Source organism: Oncorhynchus nerka, linkage group LG26, assembly GCF_034236695.1.
Source record: "Oncorhynchus nerka isolate Pitt River linkage group LG26, Oner_Uvic_2.0, whole genome shotgun sequence".
NCBI classification, from domain to species: domain Eukaryota; kingdom Metazoa; phylum Chordata; class Actinopteri; order Salmoniformes; family Salmonidae; genus Oncorhynchus; species Oncorhynchus nerka.
Genome location: NC_088421.1, coordinates 17694754 through 17716790, shown reverse-complemented (window position 1 = coordinate 17716790; position 22037 = coordinate 17694754). Strand labels below are relative to the sequence as shown.

At 41.3% G+C, this 22037-nt stretch overlaps 2 protein-coding genes and 1 pseudogene across 3 annotated transcripts; all 3 read right to left on the bottom strand.

The window, feature by feature from the left end:
* Positions 1-175: 175 nt before the first annotated feature.
* On the bottom strand, positions 176-6623 carry LOC115110463 (WW domain-binding protein 11-like). Its single transcript, XM_029636151.2, is given in 13 exon segments — positions 176-1204; positions 1207-1227; positions 1498-1683; positions 1808-2092; positions 2301-2423; positions 2579-2806; positions 2916-3067; positions 3171-3304; positions 3430-3626; positions 3754-3847; positions 3941-3972; positions 4171-4257; positions 6422-6623. Coding segments are annotated over 12 exon segments (2142 nt in total). The 5' UTR covers positions 4235-4257; positions 6422-6623; the 3' UTR covers positions 176-578.
* A 2500-nt stretch (positions 6624-9123) lies between these two features.
* LOC115109894 (osteocalcin-like) lies at positions 9124-10698 on the bottom strand (annotated as a pseudogene).
* A 4813-nt stretch (positions 10699-15511) lies between these two features.
* On the bottom strand, positions 15512-21268 carry LOC115109895 (matrix Gla protein-like). Of its 2 annotated transcripts, none has more exons than XM_029635144.2 (5): positions 21162-21268; positions 18690-18781; positions 18557-18586; positions 18217-18319; positions 15512-16054 (listed from the first exon to the last, which is right to left on the bottom strand). In XM_029635144.2, exons 2-5 carry the CDS (start codon positions 18748-18750, stop codon positions 15904-15906), a joined length of 345 nt encoding a protein of 114 aa, XP_029491004.1. In that variant the 5' UTR covers positions 18751-18781; positions 21162-21268; the 3' UTR covers positions 15512-15903. The 2 variants fall into 2 exon arrangements, with proteins under 2 accessions (XP_029491004.1, XP_029491005.1); XM_029635145.2 differs by having other exon boundaries at positions 18690-18784; positions 21162-21264.
* Positions 21269-22037: the final 769 nt, after the last annotated feature.

Below are 22037 nucleotides of genomic sequence, written 5' to 3'. Positions count from 1 at the left end.
GCAGATAGAAATGCCATGAATAGAGCTGATGTGATTCCTTAACCTAGTTCCTCCATCTAAATGTTCCAAAACGTTGCATCCTGCTGAACGAGCCTGTTCATCATGGTGGTTTATTAATTTCTAGTCTGACTTATGAAAATATACTTTAAAAAAAGATTGTACTGAAAATAGTTAATTGAGTTTAAGTATTTATTTAGTTGCAGGTCTAACCATTTCAGACAAGCATATGCACACTCATTTGGATTTTCCTACAAACACCTGACAAAACACCCCCCTTCTTTCTTTGAAATCCATCAAGTTTCTCAGTTCAACAATAAAATAAACATTTGACAGTCATAAAAAAACACTAGCTTTTTCACAAAGATTGAGCCAAATTATCATAGCCATGTACAGTAGGTTGGTAGGGAGGAGATTCTAGTCTCATTGTGAAAAACAAAGCCTTTCTGCTTCATTTAGAGATACCAATGTGTTTCTGAACAGCATCTGCTTGATGGTATCACTAACACTTTCTTCATGGCCCCTACTGTTCATTCCTTCTCAACACACCCACCCTTTTCACCCCGCAGCCCCTGTCAGTCTCAGAGGAGTCCCTCCATCTCCCTCATGAAGGCCTCATACATCTGGTCCTTGGTCTTCATGTTGGGCTGAGAGACTGGGCCCATCTGAGTAGGGTTGGCCGACCCCATGGGGGCAGCCATCGACTGCTGCTTCTGGCCTCCCACCCTTTCATCTCTTCTTCCTCTCTTTTCCATAGGCCCTCCTCCGCTCCCGGCCCCTTTATCCCTGCGCACCCTCAGCGCCGTGGGCACGAAGCGGGTGACCTCTGTCTTGGGGTTGATGATCTGGGGTTTGGCTGAGATGGTGGCTCCGCCACTCCCCTGGCCTGTTGCCAGATTGCTGCCTCCGGCTGAGATAGAGGTGATGTTGGCCCGCTTCTCGATGGTTGGTGCATGGTGGTGGCTGGTGGGGTTTGCGCCCGACGGCAGGGCACTTGTCCCCGGGGGAGGGGGCATCTGCATCCCTGGGCGCATGGACATAGGCATGGAGGGAGGGGGCAGCATGGAGGCATTTGGGTTGCTCTGGGAGCCATCTGGGTTGGAGCCGAGTTTCTGGCGGTGGACGATGCTGGGGGGAGCACTGAGGACGTTGGAGTTAAGCGGCGGAGGGAAAAGAGAGAGGGGAGGGGCGAGTTGGCGTGGGGGCCAGATCGTGGAGGAGGGGGGATACCTACAGAAAGGGAGAACAGAGGAGATTAGAGTGGGGGGAAATCCTGCTTTATTCCCATGCTTTGCTGCCCAAAATACATTTTACATTCATTTTAGCTTGAGGTATGTGCCATGTTGACATATATTTTTATTACTGTTAACTTTGGGTACTACTGCATAACTGTAGTTATGTTTAAAAAAAGATGTATGTTTTGACAATGTTCCGTGTTTAAGGAGAAGGGATAAAGTCGTGAAATTCCAATAAAAGGCACAAAAATACATCCACACATACCTGGGGGAGCTGGGGGAGGCAGTCTGGGTGGGGGTCCCCGGGGTGGAGGACCAGGAGGGAGACCTGGAGGGGGGCCTGGGGGAGGGCCAGGGGGACGACCTGGTGGGGGTCCAGGGGGCAGTAGCCGGGGCATCGGTCCCCTTGGACCACCTAGCATACCAGGCGGCCTCAAAAACGGGGGAGCACCTTAGGATGACAAACAAGACATATCACATCATAGTGCTTTGTTTAAGTAATTTGATAGTAATGAAGCAACTTCATACAAGATGACACTGTACTCCAATCATTACTACACATAAAACCAAATAACCTGGAGGAGGGCCGGGAGGCAGGCCAGAGGGCGGACCAGGAGGCCTCATTGGAGGAGCTGGGGGTGGTCCCAACGGTGGAGGCCCTGTTCCTGGTGGACCCTGCATGTGTAGAGGTGGTTGCTGTCCTCCCATTGGTCCAGAGGGTGGAGGCATGCGCTGATTGGGTATAAGATGAGATTGGTTGTCGCCTGGTGGTCCCCTATCCTCGATGTCGGAGTCGTCAGAGTCAGTATACTCCTCCTCAACTTCCTCTTCCTCCTCTTCTTCTTCAGGGATGGACTGCCCTGTAGACAAATAATAAAGGGGATGAGTGAGAAAGGGATGAAGGAAGAAATTATAACCTAGTTCCCATGGAGAAATCATCCTACATACAAACCTCTAAATTACGTCATTCTCCAAAATAGTGTCAACAATCCAATCATTCATCTGCATCATCAAGTCCTGCTGAAGTGTGGTAGTGGTGTTGTGTGCAGACTGAAGGAGATACAGTACCTGCCATCCTAAGCATCATAGCCTGCAGAGGAGTGATGGCCTTTTTCTTCTTCACAATCCTCTTCTTCTTGCTCTTCTCCCTGGGTGCTGAGGGGGGCATGTCTGCAAACCGCACACTGCGTCCTGCAAAACATATCACACAACCTTGTGTAAAACGCCATATCTGCGTTATCATTCTTTAAACTACAACACCAAGTAGTGCACAGACTTGAAAACTGAACCCAACACACTTGGGGTGATCAAGAAAGCACATATGCGGATAGGGCTCTGCCTCTCACCTGCATGTCTGTCCCCTCTGTCCTCCTCTCTGCCCTTCTCTCTATCGTCCTCCATCATCCTCTTGTCAACCTCGCCTCCGTCATCCCTCTCTCCTTCACTGTCTTCTTCAGAGTCGCTGTCGTCTTCCTCCCCATCGTCTCCATCGCTCTCGCTCCCACTGTCCCTCTCTCCTCCCATCAGCATAGTGTCCATGGCTTTCTCCATGTCAGAGGCCTGGTTGGACGGATCTGGTTGTAGGTAGAGAAAGGTGGATTTGGATGAGAAAGTAGAATGAAGCATATTTATTCCTCCTGATCCCATGTGCAAACAAGCAGTAGTGAGGTGTGTGTGCAGTACCTGCGTCTGCTGCGAACTGGGCCCTGCGTGAGGCGTACAGTGCCAGGACCTGAGACGGTGGGGGGCCAGGTGGGGGACCCGGGGGTTTCCTACCAGGGGGTAACCGAGGGACGCCTGCCACCGCTGCAGACATGGAGGCACTGATCCCCTTACTGAGAGAGAAAGAGAGAGTGTTTACAGAGCAGCTGGTAGGGTTGTGGTATGGTCCATAGGAATGATACTGAGACAGTACTCTAAATTCAGGGGAGTGCCCACCTAAACGAGGAGCCCTTCTTCAGGATGGAGGGAGGCTGGGCCCCAGGCAGGGGGATGTCCTGGATCAGGATGCTGGAGGGGGCGTGGGGCATCTCTGGGAGTGGGATGCTATCCACCTCCACCAGTTCAGCATTCTAGTTGACAGAGCGAGGAAGAGAAATAGTGAGTAGTGAACAACAGCAAAAAATTATGACATGATCTCAGCACTGCTCGGTTTATCTGTGCAATTCATACATGTTCATCAGCATAGCATACACACCTTGACTGAGTCGAAGTAGAGTGACAGCTTGCCGCGATTGCTCTCATAGTCCAGCTCCAGTTTGCGTAGCTCCTTGTAAGTGTCTGGGTTCTCTCTTTCGTACAAACGTACGATGCGCTCAAACGTCTCCCGTAGCTTCTTCCTCTTGTCCCTCAGCACCTTCTCATTCAGCAGTGGCTGCTGCACAGGGTTGAACTCTGGCACAGGAAAAAACAGATAGAGAATGGATGTGAACAGGAGAAAAGAAAATGATTAGCAAGATCTTTTTGGAAGACAAATAACAAAACACACAATCTTGTTTAAAACCCGTTTGCAATGGCTCACCCATTTCATCCAGCTTCTCCATGTCTTTGATGATCTGTCTGGGGTCCTTCATCTTCAGTACAGCTGTTCTCACCATCATCCTCTGCTTCTTGTTCTGTGGCGCAGCAAAGAAGAACACAGTGAGATTTATAGACAGAATACAAAGTCAACCTGTCATTGACATTCAACTTGTCAGCCAAGGTCTTACCTTCTTCAGCTCCCGTTTCCTGGCCTCCTTCCCTGAAGAGGAAAAGGCACCGCATTAAGTTTGATGTAGAACCTGTTACCTTACAGCTCCTCTACGTTGATGCCTTTACTATTGTTCATAGTGCTGCTGAGCTCAATAAGACACTGAAATGATTTTCCTTTCACAGACATGGGATCCCCTGAAGCTTAAGTAACAATGGGTGACGACGGAAAGGATATGACGTTACTTACTGGCCTGGTCGGTGGGGTTCATGAACTTCCCACTCTTGGTGGAGGAGGTCGAACGTCGCCCCATGGTGATAGCGCGTCTCCTTCACCCTGCCAGGGAAGATACAGTATCAACTTATTGGAATCAGGAGAAAATATATAAGTTATACTTGTAAGATAGCTGCTGGGATGGTGTAAATACAAATATTACACACTGCAATGTATATTCCAACCAGGAGCCCCAGCCTGCTCTGCTCTTGCTGAACAAATTTTTTTTTTTTTGTGTGATTCCTAACCAATGGCTGCGCTGTGTAGACCTACGGTGGCAGTTCAGAGGGAGAGTTTTTGAGCTTCTTCCCCCCAAAAAATGCACCCTTGCGCATGAACAGTGTTTCCCAACCCTGGTCCTTGAGTACCTACAATAGTACACATTTCTATTGTAACCCTGGACAAGCATACCTGATTCAACTTGTCAACTAATCATCAAGCCCTCAATGATGTGTGTTTGTCAAGGGCCACAACAAAACAGTGTACTGTTGGGAGTATTAGAGGACCAGGATTGGGAAACACTGCTATAGCCTATCTTCAGTTAAGTTTGAGAAGGAGAGCGCAAAGATGACAAGGCTGGAGGTCAACTTTTATAGCTTGCTACTACTATAAATTATTTGATTAAAAACTAAATGTTTCTTGCCCATGATGTAGGCCTATTTATCAGAGTTATTGACAACTCAATAAGCCAGATTCGAGTAACTTACATTGTGGTGCTGAAATGAAGCAATCAATCGGAAATGGACAGCTCATGGTGCTGAAAGCAGGCAAATTCAAATAGGCATAATTCATTTCAACAGTCTTAATTTGAATTAGTTTACTAACAAGAGGGCTTTGTGTTGGAGCCTATTTAACAAAAAAATAAGAGGTAGGCCCACCTGGTTGGCAGACTAACTTAGGCTATAGGCTGCTATGTCAATAGATTTGTTGGTCAATTCCACCATCCACTCTTTAAATAACAGCACTTCACTGACAAGGAGGCTAAGTTAAAACCAAGACTCAAATTGATGGGGTATGGAGATGGTATGCCGTAGGCCTGCTTTTTATTAAAGAAAATTGCAAAAAAGAAAAAACAGATCTGATTATATAAAGTGATCTATAGCAGCGCTTTGGTGCGCTTTATGCTAGAAACAAGCTGTAAAATATCCAGGAAAGACATGATTCCGATGCATATGGGGATATCATTGTTTCTAGCATAAAGACAAAAAATGTCCTTTGCTTGGGAAGTAATCGTATTCTGTCACTACCAATTGATTAAGTTATTCACTTTCTATACAATATAAGATGTTTAAACCCAGACAGCTTTTAGGTAAACGCTTGTGACCTTCTCTCGTTGGGTTGAGCTACAGAAGAAGAATGGCGAGCAGTTAAAGCTGCCATTTTTCTGCGTCGGTCTACTCTGCCTGGGGTGATAAGTTAGGCCTAACTTTGGAAAGCACCATGCTCAGATTCCTAATGAGGTCTCAGATTTTATTATTTGCAAACAGGGGCAGTTTCATTGCAAACAAGACATTTATTTGGCATTGGATTAATATGACGAGATAAACACACAGGCATATGTTCATTCTTAGCCTGTAATTTTGGAAAATGGTACGGTATTAAACAAATATTCATGTAAGGCTCTGGTCTGTCCAATAAGTGAGGGTAGACGGTAGCCATGTTCTCTGCTATCCACTTTGTTTTCATTATTATCTTAGGTATAGGGGAGGGTCACTCGTTTTTTGCGTTCAGGGAGGGTTTAGGTCAAATATATTTTGCTCTAGGGAGGACCATCCATTTTCATTTCAGAGAGGTCCTTTTTATAAATAACGTTCACTCTCTTGCTGCGATTAAACCAATAATGAATTGCCTTTTGACATTGTGCTCGGAAACATACTTGTACATACAAGTTCGTCTCCCAGCACAATGTCACAAAACAATTATTGTTTGAATAGCAGCTAGTCAGAAGTATACGTTAACTAGTCCAAACTAACAACTAACGTTAGGTAAATTAGCTAGTAAAGCTGTACCAGTTCTAATGTTAGCTAGGCATAGATAATGCAAATACTCGCCAATATTAATTTTCTGAAATGTTAAATAGTTAGCTAGCTAGCACATATTGTAACCAACGGTAGCTATATCACCAAAGTCTGCAGGTTTCACATCAGCATAACGTTAGCTAGCTAAATTAGCCAATCAACTAGCTCGATGAACAGGTAACGAAAAAGCTAACTTGAATTGGCTCTACCTTTATCCACGTGCAAACTGTGGGCAGTGCGCCTTTCCCCTCTCTTACTTTCCAATCGGGTGAATTGTCAACTATAAATGCCGTTGCCTGTATCAAACTAATGTATGTGATACCCTTTTAGATCACACTGACACAAACGCTTTTGGCTAATTGATGCCGTCCACCATGTTTTGATTGCCGCGAGCTAGGGCGGAAGTCTCGTGTGAGATAAACCGGAAACACCAAAAAAGAAGGTCAAACTAAATACGCTCAACCCCCCCAGTGGCTGACCTAGTAGACTGCAGTTTTGCACTCAAAGTCTTTGCTTCATGTCTGCAGTTTTGGGTGAACCTGCAACCTTTGCTACTGCTACTGTTACGAATAGCCTACGCTTCAACCAAGTTCTCTTGCAGGTGAGTGAGTGCCTTTTGCATTTTATTATACATTATTTTGAGGGTAGAATGGCCAGGTTAAACTAATCTTAAGGCAAGATGACCTTACATACAGTTGAAGTTGGAAGTTTACATTCACCTTAGTCAAATACATTTTCACAATTCCTGACATTTAATCCTAGTAAAAATGCCCTGTTTTAGGTCAGTTAGGATCACCACTTTATTTTAAGAATGTGAAATGTCAGAATAATGGTAGAGAGAATGATTTATTTCAGCTTTTATTTCTTTCATCACATTCCCAGTGGGTCAGAAGTTTACATACACGCAATTAGTATTTGGTAGCATTGCCTTTACATTGTTTAACTTGGGTCAAACGTTTTGGGTAGCCTTCCACAAGCTTCCCACAATAAGTTGGGTGAATTTTGACCCATTCCTCCTGACAGAGCTGGTGTGACTGAGTCACGTTTGTAGACCTCCTTGTTCGCACACGCTTTTTCAGTTCTGCCCACACATTTTCTATACGATTGAGGTCAGGGCTTTGTGATGGCCACTCCAATACCTTGACTTTGTTGTCCTTAAGCCATTTTGCCACAACTTTGGAAGTATGCTTGGGGTCATTGTCCACTTGGAAGTCCCATTTGCGACCAAGCTTTAACTTCCTGACTGATGTCTTGAGATGTTGCTTCAGTATAGCCACATAATTTTCCATCGTCATGATGCCATCTATTTTGTGAAGTGCACCAGTCCCTCCTGTAGCAAAGCACACCCACAACATGATGCTGCCACCTCCGTGCTTAACGGTTGAGATGGTGTTATTTGGCTTGCAAGCCTCCCCCTTTTTCCTCCAAATGTAACAATGGTCTTTATGGCCAAACAGTTTTATTTTAGTTTTATCAGACCTGAGGACATTTCTCCAAAAAGTATGATCTTTGTCCCCATGTGCAGTTGCAAACCGTAGTCTGGCTTTTTTATGCCGGTTTTGGAGCAGTGGCTTCTACCTTGTTGAGGGACCTTTCAGGCTATGTTGATATAGGACTTGTTTTACTGTGGATATAGATACTTTTGTACCTGTATCCTCCAGCATCTTCACAAGGTCCTTTGCTGTTGTTCTGGGATTGATTTGCACTTTTCGCACCAAAGTACGTTCATCTCTAGGAAACAGAACGCGTCTCCTTCCTGAGCGGTATGACAACTGCGTGGTCCCATGGTGTTTATACTTGTGTACTATTGTTTGTACAGATGAACGTGGTACGTTCAGGAGTTTGGAAATTTCTCCCAAGGATGAACCAGACTTGTGGAGGTCTACCATTTGTTTTCTGAGGTCTTGGCTGATTTCTTTAGATTTTCCCATGATGTCAAGCAAAGAGGCACTGAGTTTGAAGGTAAGCATTGAAATACATCCACAGGTACACCTCCAATTGACTCCAATGATGTCAATTAGCCTATCAGAAGCTTCTAATGCCATGACATCATTTTCTGGAATTTTCCAGGCTGTTTAAAGGCACAGTCAACTTAGTGTATGTAAACTTCTGACCAACTGGAATTGTGATACAGGGAAATATAAGTGAAATAATCTGTCTGTAAACAATTGTTGGAAAAATGACTTGTGTCATGCACAAAGTAGATGTCCTAACCGACTTGCCAAAACTATAGTTTGTTAACAATACAATTGTGGAGTGGTGGAAAAAACAAGTTTTATTGACGCCAAACAAAGTGTTTGTAAACTTCCGACTTCAACTGTGAATACGAACATTGGCAGTGATGACCAAGTTAAATGCCCCAGCATTGGGATCATTTATGCAATTGAACAGGTAGATAGATATGTTTGTTCATGCAATATAAAATGCAATGTAGTCTAAATGTTTTCAGCTGTCATAGATGTTTTATATTCATGAAGGTGCTGAAGATCTGTACATGTAACTTTGCTCTTTCAATATTTCAATAAACAAAGTCAGTAATGTCAAGCCAATGGAACTTTTTGCTCCACTATAGTTGCTCCACTATTTTTGTATCAAGGTCTTTACCAGCCTTTGATACCACAGAGGTCATTTCTTCAGGTCTCCGTTAGTGTGTAGCCTAATCTGTTTCTCATTTGTTCCCTTTAGGAAATGACAGATCTCACACAATGTATCATGTTATAACATTGTTAGAATATTATTATGTAATATGAAATCATTTTATGAAAGACACATTGTTTAGATATTTTTGTTGACCATGCTACACTACAGAATATTACCAAATAGTTATCTTGATAACTTCCCATTGTCCTCTTTCTCTCTTTCTCTCTCGCTCTCCCTCTAACACCGTATCAATTTATACTTCATTGATTTATTCAGATGTTTCACCCTCAGAACATTACACCTACTTCTCTCCAAAAAGCCTTGCAGAATAGAAGTTGGTTTGTGGAGTGGGTTGACATCTAGTATGGGATTGGTCCATAGAATTCGGTGTAGGCAGCAATGATCCCAGCTGTGTCCATCATGTTCTCACACCAGTAGTTCAGCTCACACACCTCCCTCAGACTGGGAATGAAGGGGTTGGGCAGTTTCCATAAAATAAGAGGAAGAGGTGAAAGAAGAAAGGGGGAAGAAAAAAAACCAGATGAAAATCTACACATTATCCAGTGTGAAGAAAGAGGCTTTATATAATTAACATTTCACTCTATAACAACAGGAAATTCCCTGAATATTTGCACACATTTCATCTTAAATGAATCTTAAATTAAGTGGAAATGATGCTTGTTCCCATACAAACATTGATTAACAGCAAAACACATACACTGAGTGAACAAAACATTAAGAACACCTGCTCTTTCCATGATATAGACTGACCAGGTGAATCCAGGTGAGAGCTATGATCCCTTATTGATGTCACTTGTTAAAGCCACTTCAGTCAGTGTAGATGAAGAGGAGAAGACAGGTTAAAGAGGGATTTGTAAGCCTTGAGACATGGATTGTGTATGTGTGAAATTCCGAGACTGAATGGGCAAGACAAGCGATTTAAGTGCCTTTGAACAGGGTACGGTAGTAGGTGCCAGGCACACCGGTCTGTGTCAAGAACGGCAACACTGTTGTTGTTTTTTTACACTCAATAGTTTCCAGTGTTTATTAAGAATGGTCCACCATCCAAATTACATCCAGTCAACTTCACACAACTTATGACACCTTGTAGAAAAACAACCTTGTGTGCCAGGCTATCAGATGACAGACAGGGGACAACAGAACAGTACTGTACCTCTCCAGCTGAGTGGGACAAGTCTGCAAGGGCAGTGCCGGCTCTCTTCTGTCGCACCAAAGTGGAGGCCAGGTCCTTCTTAACAAACACACCTGTAAGGTCATAGAACATATTCACTTTTTAAAACGAGAGAAATATAAACAAGTGTAATCCCACTGCACTTAGAATAACCATGTTCAGTGCATCTACGACTGGTCATCAACATTACAGTACACACAATCAGACTCCTGCCATTCTGGTACTAATTATCCTAGTGATGTTTCTTACCCACTCTTTTCTCACTAGCAGGCTTTGAGGCAGTGGTGGTAGAGGAGTCTATGTAGACAGGAAACACTATTGTACATGATTAATCATCTCGATCTGAAAACACAACTACAACATTATAAATTGTTTACATGTTTTATTTATTCTTTAACATTTATATGAAGTTTAATTATTTATTTGACTATTTTCCTTATTCCATTTATGCTGAAATCCTAAAAAGAGTTGCACATTTTGCACAGGTGCAAAACCTTGACTAACGCTGTCGCTCTATCTCTGCTCTTACCTCCCATAGAGTGGCACACACATGCCAGAGCAGAGAGGTCAAGGATGGCCAAGGTCTTCATCTTTCTCTTTGCTGTTTGGTTCACGATCTGGACGATCAACAAGTATGAGATTTAGACTGTTCTGTCTTGCTTGTCTCTCTCACCAGTACAAGAACACACACTCAGTTTATAGTTATGACCCTCACAATATCTTGAGTTGTGATTGGATGAGGAATCATGTATCATACACTCACAAGCAACAGCAAATGTACACTGGCACCTTGAACAGATACACACACACACACACACACACACACACACACACACCCTGAATTCTCAAATAATTGTTGCATATATTCTAAACATTCGAAAAAACATTCTACATTTATGCTTCATCATATTTTTTGGTGAGGTCATGCTTTAAAAAAAACGTCTTTTTTTTTTAAACCCCATGAAAAAATATTGTTACACCTTTTATACTTAACTGTTGTAAAAACATATGTACATGTCTCTAATAATTCCCACACCTACAGTGGGGGCCGAAATGTACACCCTTGATGAAGATGAAATTAATAATTATTTTACTGAGTTAAATTGTATGCTCCAAAAATGTGGAAATTAAATAATTATATTACTGAGTTAAATTGTATGCTCCAAAAATGTGGAAATGCTATTATTTTATACTAATACACAGTGGTGGAAAACGTACCTAATCGTAATACTTGAGTACAAGTAGAGATATCTTAATAGAAAATGACTAAAGTAAAAGTGAAAGATATCCATTAAAATACTACAAATACAACATTTGGTTTTGGTTTTAAATATTGGTTTTAAATATACTTAAGTATCAAAAGTAAATGTAATTGCTAAAATATACTTAAGTATCAAAAGTAAAAGTATGAATAATTTTACATTCCTTATATTATGAAGCAAACCACACGGCACTATTTCAAATTTTTTTTTACGGATAGCTAGGGGCACACTCCAACACTCAGACATAATTTACAAACATAGCATGTGTGTTTAGTGAGTCTGCCAGATCAGATGCAGTAGGGATGACCAGGGGGGGTTCTCTTGATAAGTGTGTGAATTGGACAATTTTCCTGTCCTGCTAAGCATTTGAAATGTAACAAGTACTTTAGGATGTCAGGGGAAATGTATGGAGTAAAAAGTACATTATTTTCCTTAGGAATGTAGTAAAAGTTGTCAAAAATGTAAATAGTAAAGTAAAGTAAAGATACCCAAAACAACTACTTAAGTAGTACTTTAAAGTATTTTTACTTAAGTACTTTACACCACTGCTAATACAATTCTTCAGAGAAAGAGATTTTGTAATACAAGTAATACTTTTTTTCTCAAAAAGATAGGGGTCAAAACTATTGACATCCCTGTTTTCAGTACCTTTCAATACCTCACCTTGCTAGGATAATGGCAATGCATTTTTTAATGAGTTGGAAAACATATTGGGAGGGATCTTAGACCATTCCTCCATACATAATCCTTCCAGATCCTTGATATCCTTCATCTGTGCTTATAGATTGACAGCAGCATACCACCCTGCATACTACTGCTGGCTTGCTTCTGAAGCTAAGCAGGGTTGGTCCTGGTCAGTTCCTGGATGGGAGACCAGATGCTGCTGGAAGTGGTGTTGGAGGGCTGGTAGGAGGCACTCTTTCCTCTGGTCTAAAAATAAAATATCCCAATGACACTGCCATGTGTAGGGTGCTGTCTTTCGGGTGGGATGTTAAACGGGTGTCCTGACTCTCTGAGGTCACTAAAGATCCCATGGCACTTATTGTAAGAGTAGGGGTGTTAACCTTGGTGTCCTGGCTAAATTCCCAATCTGGCCCTCAAACCATCACGGTCACCTAATAATCCACAGTTAACAATTGGCTCATTCATCCCCCCCCCTCTACCCTGTAACTATTCCCCAGGTTGTTGCTGCAAATGAGAATGTGTTCTCAGTCAACTTACCTGGTAAAATAATGGATAAAAAAATAAAGATTGCCCTCTTCTTTTCAAACCACAGAGTTTCTATGGATATCAAGTCTTGAGAATGAGAGGACCATTCCAAAATGTTGATTTTGTAGCCAATTAACCATTTCTTTGTGGATATTGACGTGTGCTTGGGGTTATTGTCTTGCTGGAAGATCCACTTGCTGCCAAGTTTCAACCTCCTGGCAGAGGCAACCAGTTTTGGGCTAAAATGTCTATGTACTGGGTAAAGTTCATGATGACGTTGACCTCAGCAAGGGCCCCAGGACCAGTGGAAGCAAAATAGTACCATAACATTCAAGATCCACCACCATATTTTACAAAGAGCTCTATTTTCATGTCATCTGACCATAGCACTGACTCCAATACAAGTGCCAATGCTGTTTAGCAAACTCCAGGCGTTTACATTTGTTGGATGACATGAAAATAGAGAATGAAAATGTCCCAATTTTTTTGTTGCATACAATATAGCTCAGTATTTGAATTATTTATTTTATACAGGCATTTTTGCTCATCTTTATCAAGGGTGTCAATAATTTCGGACCCCACTGTATAAAGACAACACTCCTTTAAATGTGCAGTACCACCAGACAACCTCAAGAGGTCCGAGTTTTACAGCATGCCCACACGACATCCTATTCAATCCACTAACTAACTACTGGTTGATAAAACCATATGATACTAATCGAACAAGAAGAGAAACCGACATCCGTCATTATGTGACAGACTTTTGATCAGAGGTTTTGCTTTTTTATAACAAACCACAGTGATTTCCTATATGAAGAAACTGAAAGCAATTTTTAGATTGATTGTTGATTGTACATTCATTCACCAGTAATACACATATTATGGTATATCCAGTGCCTGTATGGAGCATTGATAGGCATATAAAAACTAAAACACATAAATTGTTCAACTACTGAAGTAGAACAAAATTCTATTCTATTCGGCTCCATTCTATTCTGCTCCATTATTTTCTATTCTGCTTCATTCGATTCTATTCTGCTCCATTATATTATATTTTGCACCATTCTATTCTATTACTTGTTGCCTTTTCCCCACTCATGTTCAACTTCTTAAGTAGCACATTATTGCTTGACAGCATTGCAGAATGTAGAGACCTCTATATTTTGCTCTCTCAGTTTCTTTCCAAATCGGACTTCTGGGCCTTGACAATGTGGGGTGTAATTTCAGCGTCTGGGTAAGTGCTGATGTCGTTCCTCGATGTAGAGACAAAGTTCAGAAATCTATCCTAGCAAAGCCTTCATTATGAACATTTTGGTTCTGCGGAATCACAAAAAAACATCAATGTGACTGCCTGTTCGTGGGCAGTGGTGGAAGAAGTACCCTATTGTCACACTTGAGTAAAAGTTTAGATACCTTAATAGAAAGTTACTCAAGTAAAAGTGAAAGTCACCCAGTAAAATACTACTTGAGTAAAAGTCTAAAAGTATCTGGTTTTAAATGTACTTAAGTATCAAAAGTAAATTGAATTGCTAAAATATACTTAAGTATCAAAAGTACAATTATAAATAATTTTAAATTCCTTATAATAAGCAAAGCGGAAGGCACCATGTTCTTATTTTTAAAATGTACGCATAGTCAGGGGCACACTCCAAATCTCAGACATTATTTACAAAAGATGCATTTGTGTTTAGTGAGTCCGCCAGACCATAGGCAGTAGGGATGGCCATGTGTTCTCTTGTGCGTGAATTTCATAATTTCCCTGTCCTGCTAAGCATTGAAAATGTAGGGAGGACTTTGGGTTGTCAGGGAAAATGTATGGAGTAAAAATAACAATATTTTATACGGGAATATAGTGCGGTAAATAAAATAAAATAATATAAATAATATAAAATAATATAAATAGTAAAGTACAGATACCCCCCAAAAATGACTTAAGCAGTACTTGAAAATATTTTTACTTAAGTACTTTACACCACTGTTCGTGGGTGTGCCATGGCCAGATCCAGTGTGATGCTTGTGTCTCTCTCATCTTCTAGAGACTGACATTCACTGTGTTCAGATGACCTCTGGTTCTTATGGTACGGAGAGGAGCTGCATTTTGTCAACAAAACCAGTGACCAGCTGACTACTTATTTTTGTATGTGACCTGGGAATTTGTATTTTCTATTGATACCATTGATGCTCCCATTTACAAAAGTTAGGGAAAAAATTACCAAAAATATATACATTTACATTCCAAAAGTGGAAGATGTCACGAGTCCGACCGAGGGTGGCTTCCCTTCCCGGTCGGGTGGCGCTCGGCGGTTGTCGTCACCGGCCTATTAGCTGCCACTGATTGTCTTTCCTCCCCCTCCTTGTATGTTTATTGTTAGCACCTGTTCGTGAATCATTAGTTGGGCTTTATTAGACAGCCGGCCCGCCTGTTTCTTTGTGCGGGATTAATTATTGTGACCTTCGGTTATGTAGTAGAGGAACGTGTTTGTTCCTGGTTGTGTATTCTGCTGTACTATTTTTGTCCCCCGTGTTTGGGGCATTTTGGTTTTGAGCACCCAGTGTTGCGTTAGTGCATTAAAGAGCACAGTATTGCACTCTCTGTTTCCTGCGTCTGATTCCACACCCACGACACCCGGAGCGTTACAGAAGATGAGGCCATACAAACTACTGGATTATCAAACAAATAGTAACTGACTGAACATAATTTACATTTACAGTTTAAAAACAGGTGCAAACTTTGTCATGCTGGTGCAAAAATGTAGCTTCCGTTGGCTTTTATTGTTTCAACACTACATTTTTCTGATTTGTTGCTACCACACTGGTCAAACTGGGACAGCTACTAGCGTTCACACATCTGCTCCCTATTCAAAATACTATTCAGCTGAAATTTGGCAACACGTGGAACCAAATGAGGTGGAATTCTATAGCCCACAAGTAAGGTTACTAAGCCTCTCTGAGGAATAGCGTGACACCATAGGATTTAGACAATGAATGTAAGAAACTCTTCAAAAACACTTTTTAATACATATAAATACATATGGGTTAGACAGAGACTGTTGTCTTAGTGTGGATGGAAAAGGGGAACAATGGAGGTGGGTGTGAAGCTAATCTTCACAAACACAGATTTCTGAAAGCAGTTCTTCTTTGAGGGTGTGGTGATTGTGAGTAGGCTATAAAGTTATACAATAAATGGCGCTTGAATTATATAAATGCGCAAGATTATTGGATCACTATATACGTAATTGATTTACTGATATGTTTTCATATATTTGTCACATCTCTTTCACTGTTACATCACCGAACCAATATCCTGTTACGTAATGTCAGAGTGTGTTGAATGAGCGTACAGTAAATCAATAGCAGGAATAATTGCTATGATAAGATGGACAGGGACTCAGAATCCATGGCTCCCCGTCGTGCCTGGATTCCTGGCTCCAAAATATCTCTGATAGGCCAGCTGGTAACCATAGCGATGGGCAAAGAAGCGACAGGGAGAGTAGTCCTCACATGTCTCTGTGCGCCTCTCCGCTGGAGACTTCATTGTTCTGAAACACAGACACAAGTCAACTACAATCACAGTCAACCATTATGAAACACAGATAAACAAAGAACACACAGTGCCTTCAGAAAGTATTCATATTCCTTGACTTTTTACACATTTTGTTGTGTTACAGACAGAATGTTTTTTAGAAATGTTAGCAAATGTATTGATATTTAAATACAAAAATAACCATTTACATAAGCATTCACACCCTTGAGCCAATATATGTTAGAATCAGCTTTGGCAGCGATTACAGCCGTGAGTCTTTCTGGGTAAGTCTCTAACATGCTGACCAGATCGGACACGTCGTGCGCGAGCGTCGCAAAATAAATGTACAAATCCATGTTATTCAATTATTGCAACCACACTGATTACGCTGAAAGTTCTGCCTCTCCTATCTCCTCATTGGTTTATAGAAGCAGGTACCCACGTGCCATCTCCTCATTGGTTTATAAAAGCAGGTACCCACGTGCCATCTCCTCATTGGTTATACCCACGTGGGTGATTTAAAGACTAACTGTTTTGCCAGTAGTCGTGGTAATACTATGAAAGTTTAGTTGCAATCACCATATAAGTTCAACTATGAAAAAGCCTGGAAGGAGGAGAGATGACTAGAAACGATTTGGTTGGCCGTTTCATGTGTGGATTAATTTGTCGGAGTAGAGGACCTTGTGCATTTCAGGTAAAATAACAACTCGATGTTTATATCCCAGGACAAATTAGCTAGCAACAGCAAGCTAGCTAAATAGTACAAATTAGCTAGCAAGTGCAAGCTAACTAGCTAAATTGCCATACATGTTTAATGCTTTTCGACCTGTCCCCAAATTAATGTAATTGTTTCAGAGTTTGTTTTGATATTTTAACCTGCGTGTCGTAATCGCGTTTGGTGTAGGGGGACAAAATACATTTATTCACGATAGCGCACGATGGCGCACACGCACAGCCTGTTTGGGTTCCGTGTAAGAGCTTTGCACACCTGGATTGTACAATATTTGCCCATTATTCTTTTCAAAATTCTTCAAGCTCTGTCAAAATAGTTATTGATCATTGCTAGACAACCATTTTCAAGTCTGGCCATAGATTTTCAAGCAGATTTAAGACAAAACTGTAACTCGGTCACTCAGGAACATTCACGGTCTTCTTGGTAAGCAACTCCCGTGTAGATTTGGCCTTGTGTTTTAGGTTATTGTCCTCCTGAAAGGTGACTTAATCTCTCAGTGTCTGGTGGAAAGCAGACTGAACCAGGTTTTTCTCTAGGATTTTTTTTCCTGTACTTAGCTCCATTCCGTAAATGTTTTTTTTTAATCCTGAAAAACTTCCCAGTCCTTAATGATTACATGCATACCCATAACATGATGCAGCCACCACTATACTTGAAAATACAGAGAGTGGTACTCAGTAATGTGTTGTATTGGATTTGCCCCCAAAATAACACTATGCATTCAGGACAAACAGTTAATTGCTTTGTTTTGCAGTTTTACTTTATTGCCTTGCAAACAGGATGCATGTTGTGGAATATTTGTGTTCTGTACAGACTTCCTTCTTTTCGCTTTGTCAATTAGGTTAGTATTGTGGAGTAACTACAATGTTGTTGATCCATCCTCAGTTACTCCTATCACAGCCATTAACCTCTGTAACTGTTTTAAAGTTACCATTGGCCTAATGGTGAAATCCCTGAGCGGTTTCCTTCCTCTCCGGCAACTGGGTTAGGAAGGACGCCTGTATCTTTTGTGGTGACTGGGTGTATTGATACACCATCCAAAGTGTAATTAATAACTTCACCATGCTCAAAGGGATATTGAATGTGTGATTTAATGTTTTTTAAGAAATACCAATAGGTGCCCTTCTTTCCGAGGCTTTGGAAAACCTCCCTGATCTTTGTGATTTAATCTGTGTTTGAAATTCCCTGCTCGACTGAGGGACCTTACAGATAATTGTATGTGTGAGGTGAGGAGATGAGGTAGTCATTCAAAAATCATGTTAAAACCTATTATCGTACACAGAGTGAGTCCATGAAACTTATTATGTGGCTTTTTTTAGCACATTTTTACTCCTAAACTTATTTAGGCTTAACATAACAAGGGGGTGAATAGTTATTGATTCAAGACATTTCAGCTTTGACATTATGGGGTATTGTGTGTAGGCCAGTGATCGTGTGTGTGGTACCTCCTGTATGTGCTGCCTCTTGATGGAGTGTTGTAGGCACTTCCCCTCTGTGGACTCTGTGGGTTGATGAATGAGTTGGCTCGGGAAGGGCTGACAAACACATCTGGAATGTCATGGAATTAAATAAAACCATTTTATTAGAAGAAATTACCCCCATCTCAACAGGAGCGGTCATACAGATTTCAGTGACAAAATCATATTGAATTCACTAAATGGCCTAGTTGGTCTGGAATTCTAAATCAGATGAAATAATATGAAAAAATGTACAAATATAGTGTTTTTATAATACATCAAATATGTGGGAATGTTTTACTGCCATAAGAATCTGAAGGTCTATCACCTTCAAAGGATTCCGTGCTTTCTTGAGAATCTGTGGAAAAGAAGGGGAAAGTTATCCGTGACTTATCACTGTAGATCACCAGGTTTACTAAAAAGATTCTGAATTGACGCAGCATTGATTTGTAGAAATGTACCGTAGCAGACGCAGAGAGAGATGGTGACAGACAGGGCCACACACTGGAGGAGAGTCCTCATCCTCACTCTGGCTGTCTGTCGGTCTCTTGGTCTGCTGGAGAGAAGACTGATGTTAAAATGTGTCATAATACCACCACGAGAGAAAGAAGGCATGGAGGGAGTGCATGACGTTACTGTACGTTAGGGACTGTGACAGCTATAAAACAAGTGAACTGATGGTAAAGAGTCTACATGGGTCTGTATGTGGGTTCATGTACATGTTAACGCAGCCATAAATCCATTGACTACACACTATTTCTCAATGTCAACAAAAAAATTCATATCTAGGCCTATACATTTATGTTTTTCCAGAGTAGAGGGCAAACAAACAAATTCCCAAAACCAATGTTATTTTTGTATGACTGGATGTTAGGGTCGCTTGTGATGTACAGACAGGAAGTACAGGGTTTCTATGGGCGTACAGTGCTGTGAAAAAGTATTTACCCCCTTTCTCATTTTCTCTAATATTTCTGATACTGAATGTGATCAGGTCTTCAACCAAAACCTGTTAGATAAAGGCAACCTGAGTGAACAAATAACAAAACAATTACATACTTATTTAATTTATTTCATAAATAAAGTTATGCAACACCCAATGCCCCTGTGTAAAAAAAGTAATTCCCCCCATACACTGAACAACTGGTTGTGCCACTTTGAGCTGCAATGACTCCCACCAAATGCTTCCTGTAGTTGTTGATCAGTCTCTCACATCGCAGTGGAGGACTTTTGGCCCACTCTTCCATGCAGAACTGCTTTAACTCAGCAATATTTGTGGGTTTTCAAGCATAAACTGAAAAGCCCTGTTTAAGCCGGGGGGTTCTAAGCTAATTTATGAATTGTTTTAAGATGACCATACCAAGGATTATTTAGCTTTTTGATTTTGAATTTTAAAACCCCTTAAGGTATCAAAGAAATATATAAAATTATTGGATGAAACATTGAATGTGTCATTACTGCTATTAGCCATTAGAAACACATTGAATAACAGATTCACTACATGGAACAACATATAGTCCCCCCAAAAATCTAAAGGAAGTTTGTTCTGAAGTGTCTGTCCTATAGCTGAGAGATCAGTAGTATCAGGAAACCATTTTTATTCATCCCCTTATTTTAGGCACTAAACTATCTCCATATATACTTCCATTAAACTGGTATAAACTGGTATTTGTAAACTTCTCTTTATCGAATATTAGGTTTTGGTAAGATCTGATAACATTCAGTATCAAAAATATGCAAAAATAGAGAAAATCAGAAAGGGGGCAAATACTTTTTCACGGCACTGTATATGGGTATACTGTAGTAACTAGTCAGTGCCATTGCTGAATGATGGGGGAGGGAGACAAACAGTCATAGTGCTGGAAGCAATAGAGCAGTGACACACACACACACACACACACACACCTAATCTTAACCAAAAAACCTAACCCTAAAACTAACCCTAGCTCCTAACCCTAACCCTGAACCTAATTCTAAACCTAACACTAATTTTAACCTTAACCCTAAACCCCCCAGAAATAGCATTTGACTGTGTGGGGACCAACAAAATGTCTCCAGTTGGTCAAATGTTTGTTAGTTTACTATTCTTGTGGGGACTTCGTCCACACACGCACGCACACACACACACACACACACACACACACACACACACACACACACACACACACACACACACACACACACAGTGACCTTGCCATGTTTTTGACACCTGTACAAATAGTCAACAAGACCCCAACCTTGCGAACAAAAACCCCCACATTCACCCACATCCATGTGCCCCATGGCAGACCCTCTCTGTCGCCTCCTGTGTTTGTAGGGTAGGATGACAACCTGGTACAACGCCCCTCCTTTACATACCCAATGGCACATGTCACCCCCCAGGCATGGGGCACAGCTGGCCCACAGGGAGGGAGCTCACAGACCTTACAGGCAAAAGGGTTATGAGGATATCAATGAGTGGGTGTGTGTGTGTTAGTGAGGTGCTGACAGCATCGTCTGCAGCGTTTTATGCGCGTATGAAGCCTGACGAACACACAGCAGGCCCTGAGACCCCCCCCCCAGGCCAGAATGTGCTCACCTCACTGGAAAAAAAACTTTACCATGCAGGATGCTACTAACCCACAGAACTGCACCACCAGGCTAATGACCCCTACTCACTCAGCACTCAGTAGCACATCAAATAAACTGAAGGCTGTACCCATGCATCTCACTGTATCACTATGTTTAATGGATCAAAGTCTGTATGTTTTGTTCTTTACAGTTAATTTTAGGCTGCAAAAAGTGACAGCCAATATTTACACCTAAACATTAACCTCCTTTATGGGATTTGATTTCTTTTGGAGTTAAATCAAAGTTACCAATATCAAATGTATATCTTGTTTTTAATATATTGTGGATAGTATATTGTTATGTAGCTATGAGATAGTTGTACTTACCCTAAGAAGATAGTTATGGTGTCAACTCTCTGGTAAAGTCTCTTTCAGAATCCCTCTCTCTCTCTAGGGATATTTCTTTATTCTGTTTAGCAAGGCTTTTATACTTTTATACTTCTTCTCCCCCCACCCGTCTGTTTCCCCCTACTCCCTCTTTCTCAGCCCTCCCTCTCTCTTTCTCCTCCCTTCTTCTTTCTATCAGCCCATTCCACCTCCTCAATCACACCACACTTAACTCACTCTCTCCCTCTCTCTTCTATAAACATACTCACACGTTTGCTGAAAAACAGATTATGGAAAGGTGGAGTGGAATGAAGCAAAACAGACAGGGTGTAAACAGAGAACGAGAGAGGGATGGAGGAGAGGAATAGAGAGGAAGACCAGTAGCGGAGTTACCTGCTCTATCACAGCTACCTGACAATATTTACTGCTGTTTACCAACATGACAGCATGGTATGAAAAGAGCAAGTAGCATACAAACTCCACACGGACTGACTCCACTATTTAGCATCAACACTTCCCAAAAATGTAATGTAGAACTTTCACTGTAGTGCCAGTCCTTGTCCTTTCATGTTTTTGACTGACAAAACAGTGTTCTTAACTGCATAGTGGGGTGATGCATTTATTATACTAATCATATATCTAGGGATATTTGAGTATAGTTCTACAGTTGTATGTAATAACCTCTTTAGATTTAAGCTCAGATGAGAATACAAATCCCTTATGCAATCTCACTTAAGGTTTCCTTATGTAACCTCACTTAAGGTTCCCTTATGCAATCTCACTTAAGGTTTCCTTATGTAACCTTACTTAAGGTTTCCTTATGTAACCTCACTTAAGTTGGAATGTTCTAGGAATAACTCAGTGAAACCAGACCTG

Coding starts and splice junctions, on each gene's coding strand:
- LOC115109895 (XM_029635144.2), bottom strand. CDS start 18,750: ATGAGGACTCTCCTCCAGTGTGTGGCCCTGTCTGTCACCATCTCTCTC. Junction 18,587..18,689: donor CTCTCTCTGCGTCTGCTACG/GTACATTTCTAC, acceptor TCTTTTCCACAG/ATTCTCAAGAAAGCACGGAA. Junction 18,320..18,556: donor AAGCACGGAATCCTTTGAAG/GTGATAGACCTT, acceptor ATGACATTCCAG/ATGTGTTTGTCAGCCCTTCC.